The sequence below is a fragment of the Myzus persicae genome, unplaced genomic scaffold, assembly GCF_001856785.1.
Source record: "Myzus persicae strain clone G006 unplaced genomic scaffold, MPER_G0061.0, whole genome shotgun sequence".
Lineage (NCBI taxonomy): Eukaryota > Metazoa > Arthropoda > Insecta > Hemiptera > Aphididae > Myzus > Myzus persicae.
The window spans coordinates 20,456-26,373 of record NW_019100937.1 but is presented as its reverse complement, the minus strand read 5'-3'; the positions used below and the strand labels follow the sequence as shown (position 1 = coordinate 26,373).

Sequence of the window (5,918 nt, the reverse complement as noted above, 5' to 3'; positions counted from 1 at the left end):
TTAAGTATTGAAAGCCAACAAAACATTTTAAAGCATTGTGATAAAATACTTACTATAATTTCAAAAGAAACGAACAAATCAAGTGATAATGTACCTACTAAAACTACAAATATAAAACACATAGAAAAGCAAACCAGATTTTATTCAAATAATAGAAAAAAACCAAACATTAATTTACCTCTTTCTTCACTTGAAAGCAATTTAATTAGGGATTCATTGAATAATTCAAATGGTGAAGTATTAAATGTTCATTCATCTAATGATCATTCGTATTTTTAAGGTGAATTTTTTGACATGGACAAAGAGTCTGAAAAACGTGTATTTTGTATTATAAATTATTATTGAATTATTGTGTAATTTTTATTTGTAATTAACCTAAGATTTATTTTATTATTTTAATTATTTTATGATAACCTTAGTTTGTGATGACACAGTGATGATAACCAATAAATTATCTATTACCATAGTGATAAGAGTAACGTCGCCATGTTGGATTCTTTTGGAATTTTTCCTGCGATGATCCATTCGTCCATTACGTACACTTTATCTTTATCTACTCCGTGTTTTCAAAGTCTATATGTATTTATCTCAATATTATTTACACTTTATCAGGGTTTAATTTGTTTTTCAAAATAAAACATAATAGTGTTTTCTACAAGTCTTTTTAAATTTTCAAGTGTTTATTATTTTAAAACGATTTTTAAAGACATGGCAGGTTTTATCACAGACTATCTAACCTTATATAAAAATAAATCCTTTACATATATACCTCCGACTACACCTTCAGATCTAATGGAATCTACAAGCTTTACACTGGATTTCATGACTAGAAAATTTCTGCAAATTGATATTGATCCTACAGAGGACTTTGAAATTGTTATACGTATATTAACATCATATCGGTACGTACATATTACGTTTTTTACACTCAAGCAGCTATTTTCACTGATGGGTAATAACCTATCGTTTATATTAAACACGCCGGTAAAATACAAGTGAATAATATTTCTGGGTACAGAAATATTAAAATGATATAGTATGGTTTACGAAGATGAAAATGTGCTAGAAGTTGAGTCGAAATATTGAGAAGGGTGAAGAGTTATTTTAAATCGTTCGGATCTTATTTGTCTTCGGTATTCGGAAGGCACTATTTTGGAAACCATTCACTGGACAGGAGCATACACGCATAGTTTAGCTACAAATCAAGTTAGGGAGTATATCAACTACTTAGATGAGAAAATTAGACAGATGCAATCACCACCTGTAAATGCTGAAGAGATGTTAATATTTGTTAAGAAGGAACACGACTATCGAGTCATACAAACGGGGCCAATTGCAACTCGTCAAATTCAGTTATTCGCTGCTGCACATGTAGCTCATCTTTTACAATCATTTACATGATTCAAAAATTGTTCAAAGCGTTATTTATATTTAATGTAAAGATGTTCAAAAATAAAAAATCATTATTTCAAATTAAGACAGACAGTGGTAAGTAAAAATGTTAATTGTTAACAGAAATAAACAGGAATGATTTTAATCATGAAATATTAAATGTAGGTTCACACTGTGTATGGCAAATGGCACCGCTAATTAACTTATATTGTACTGAATAAATAGCCCAGTGTTCTCTTTCAAAACCCCTTTTTTCATTTTTAGAGGTTAAAATTTACGAAACATGTACTTAGTAAACATTTCCTACCTAACAAATTTAAGCATCATATATTAAGTACTTTCTGAGATTTCTTGTTTACTATTTTAAATAATACCCTATAAAAAAAATTCATTTTACTTTGCAAAAATAACAATTAATATTGTTTAAGTGGTTTTTCTAAAAATGTGTAACACTATGACACACATTTTAACTCCAATAAGACGAATTATAATTGTATTATATTTTTATAATTATTAAATTATACGTGTGGGCACTGAGTTCGAATTTGCGCTAACAAATACTTACCAATGGACCACTACGAGGGGTGGAAAAAAAGTTTCAAAAATTGAAGTGACCAGGTTAACAAACTTTCGGGGATAATTCGATAGTGGTTGACTAACAAATTCTGATTTTGTGTTTGCAAATACTTACTAATGACTCACTAAAGAATAACCAAATATGAAATCGGTTTGACAATGTTGGGCGGCTAACTTCACGGACATATATATTTATTCCATAAAACAAATTCAAAAATATTTATTTTATGTAATTAATTAAAATAGACAATAGTAAGTCCGATAAATTAAGCCAGTGTTCGTCAATCGTCATTAACTCGTTGAGTGTCTCGTAGTAAGTGACATGTATTGTCCGTGTAGCATTTTGTAGGCAGTATCAAGATTATATCGTAGTTTTTGTTAATAATAAATTACAAAATCAAAATACTATCATTGTACTAATTTACTATGGTATAGGGCCTATACTATAGGCTACAGCTATCATTTGTACCATTATCGATCGAGGATACGCAGGATCAACTAACATCATTAATGGTACATCAATGTCTTGTATTTTTCGTATTTGAGTAGGGATAAACATATTTGAGTTTTTAAATATGTTTGAATCTTTTAATACAAAAGCATCAAGGCAATTCTTTGAATGTTTGCAGTATCCCTAATTCTATAAATCAAACTATCAAAAAATGTACCTATTAAAAACGAGGACTACATTTAGCAATAATTAAAATAACAATCAACGAACAGCGGATAAAGGCCGCCAACACACAGCTATTCATTAGAAACTAAACGGGTTTGTGATTTAAATTACTTATTGATTACCAACGCTGAGTGACTCGGATCCACACACGATCATATTGAAATCAATAGTTTACGCCTTAGATCATATACAATGGATGGAGTCATAACATACTACACGTATAATATGAGTTGATGCCAACATTACTATGGGACCTGTGACATCTGCGCATGCGTGACTGCTTATCATAATATATTAATCTGTTTTCCCGCTTAAAATTGAATTTAGGTAATCTGAATTTTCAAATGTTTATTAATTTATATTTTTAATGTCTTTATATTTATAAACGTATAAATAATAAACCATTTGAACAAACAAATATTTAATTATATTATAATGCCGACTAAAAATGCGTGTGTTTTATGTCTACGGTCTGTTCATAAAAATCCAGGATTATTTTTATTTGGGTAAGTCTAGTGTTTTTAGTTTTAAACAATGCACAATAACTATTATGATGTAATTAAATACATTTTAATTAGATTTCCTAAAGATCCAAAACGTCTTAAGAGCTGGCTATGAAATGCGGATTGATCGAAGACGATGTTCAGTCAAACCGAAAATTATGTTCATTTCACTTTGCAGAAACTGATTCAGAGTATATCATAAGATTTTACTTCGATGAGCTACTTAAAATTCAGAACGTAAAGATGCATTTAAAAATTAAGATACTGAACGAAATAAGCACAGATAATACAATATTCAACAGTTACGAAATGAAACAACACATATTAAATCAAGATCCTTTTAATAACCATCGAAGACAATTAAAACAATTTATAATTGGGCCATATATAACATTAAGATTAAATCATATAGAAAAAATGCATTCACTTTCAATGGCAAGCAAGAATGTGCGACATAAATGCACTAAAATAATTTTATTTAAAAATCAGTAGGTAATAGATATTTAGTACCTATTGTCCCATTTTATTATTCCGTATATTACCTTTTGAGTTATATTACGGTTATATACGATTGCGTACGATTGTCCCTTTTAGTAAAACGATTGCGTACGAAAATGAGTGCAACGTTGCCAACATGTACTATTAAATTAAATTGAATTAAAAATAATATAATTTAAAAAACCATTTTTATAGTCAACTAAAAACTTAAATTATACAAAATACAAATTATAAGTTATAAATTAAAACCTTGGTATCGATAACCAGTCCCTGATAAAAAAATTTATATATTACCATCTATTTTAAATTGGTCGTATAGTTTTATAACATGGTTCATTTTTTGCATATCTTTAGATGGAATAGCTTTGGATATATTTTTTTGTATAGTGGATATTTTTATATTGGTTTCAGCCTGCATTTCTTTCAATGCCTCAAGCACAAAGTATATTGGTGGATGTGAGCTATAGAATTGTGCGTTTAAAGTTCTGTGGAAACTCTCTGGACCATTTGTTGTTCTGACATTAAAACACGTAAAAATTACGGAATTAATAATTAATCCAAATTTTTCTTATAATTTATAAAAATATGATACCTTTTATTTATTGAAGGTTCTTCAGCCCATATATTAGTTGTAAATATACAATTTGGTTGTATATAATTATTTAATACATAGTCCGAAAATTCTAGGCCATCTTCATCCGGACAATCACCTACTAATTCAACAAAACCGTCTTCGACTATTTGATAAGGCAGAAATGGTAGACCAAAAAACATTTTTAACCATTTTCCTAATAAACTTTTATCATCCGAGTATGCTGTCCTCAATTTTTTATTTGCATTTATCTATATAAAAATTGTTACTATGAAAGTATTTTATTTAACCGATGTGAGTTAGTTATTTATTAAATACTTACATAACGCCACCAAGATTGACTTAAATGGAAACGACATCCAATAAGTTGTACATTCGGAAAAACTTCCCTCACAGCTCGTGTGCTCCTATTTCAAAGTCGATGTGTAATTTGCATAAATTTAGTGTTTGAGATGTGTGTTGCAAATATAGTTCTTTAATAAATTTCCACATTTCGATATATGTTTGCTTAAATTTATCTTTCAAAAAAATAAAAATAACTGGTAAATAAAAGCCATTTTTGAAACAATGGACAGTATACATTTGCATAAAAAAATTAGGTGCGAATTGAAATGTGCCATCTGAAAAATATTCTGTGCAAGAACTCATAAAATTCAAATTATCTTCAGTCGTGATACAAATAAACGATTTATTCATCGGAATGTGGATAAATTTTTTATTATTAAATTTAAAAATATCATCGTTTTGCATTTCCCAAATTTTATCTATGGCTTCATCAAAAGATTTTGGATATATAGGAACGTTTTTCCGTCTTGCCATATACATGGCTTTTCGGACAGAAGAAATATCCTTATGTACAATATCTGTACCTACATTTGTCAGTAATTCTTTTCGTATAATTTTACTTGGTCGAGTTGAAATTGAATCGCTGGCTTTTCGTTTGCAATTTTCTCTGAGAACTTGGCGGTCAATATTTTGAGATGTTATTGCTTCATGTTTGTGTTCACCGATTACCTTAATAACTTGAGTTTTTTTGACATCAGTTAAAATACTGGCANTAACTTGAGTTTTTTTGACATCAGTTAAAATACTGGCATAACAACTTTTGTTATAACATATCCATTTTAATAATTCGTCTTTGCGTTTTCTTATAAAACGATATTTATGTGAAGAAACCACAACTAACTCTTTCCCACGTTCTGACATTATAATTTTTAAAGAATTCTCCATAGTTACCGCACTATTACTTACTAATACTAAAACAAAAACCAGTGACTTATCGAATGACAAGTTGGTCGCATACTAATATAACGATGTTATAGTGAGACACGTGCCAGGAAATCCAATATAATAATCGGCATTTAATCTTATCTCATAGTATTTTATAGATTACCAAAAAGTACCTATTGGCCTGGAAATAATAGTCTCGGTAACGTTTATGAAATTGTATCAAATATAAGCAATCGTTTCCTAAAATAAGTTATATTATAAATGTTCACGATTTTGAACAACGGCAACGTTGCACTAATTATTGGTAGGTAGAATGTACGCAATCGTAATAATGAAAAAGGTCCATACGGAATCGTATCATACGCAATCGTAATGCACCCTTATATTACACTAGTTTCTAGTACACTTGTTATTGTTATTTTATATTTATGACTATGCATAAGTACATAAT

The 5,918-nt window shown here is 29.0% G+C and overlaps 1 protein-coding gene across 1 annotated transcript; it reads right to left on the bottom strand.

Annotated features, from left to right (window-relative positions):
- Nucleotides 1–3,928: 3,928 nt before the first annotated feature.
- On the bottom strand, nucleotides 3,929–5,467 carry LOC111026943. Its single transcript, XM_022305136.1, has 3 exons — nucleotides 5,111–5,467; nucleotides 4,238–4,488; nucleotides 3,929–4,160 (listed from the first exon to the last, which is right to left on the bottom strand). Exons 1-3 carry the CDS (start codon nucleotides 5,465–5,467, stop codon nucleotides 3,929–3,931), a joined length of 840 nt encoding a protein of 279 aa, XP_022160828.1.
- Between the last annotated feature and the right edge of the window lie 451 nt (nucleotides 5,468–5,918).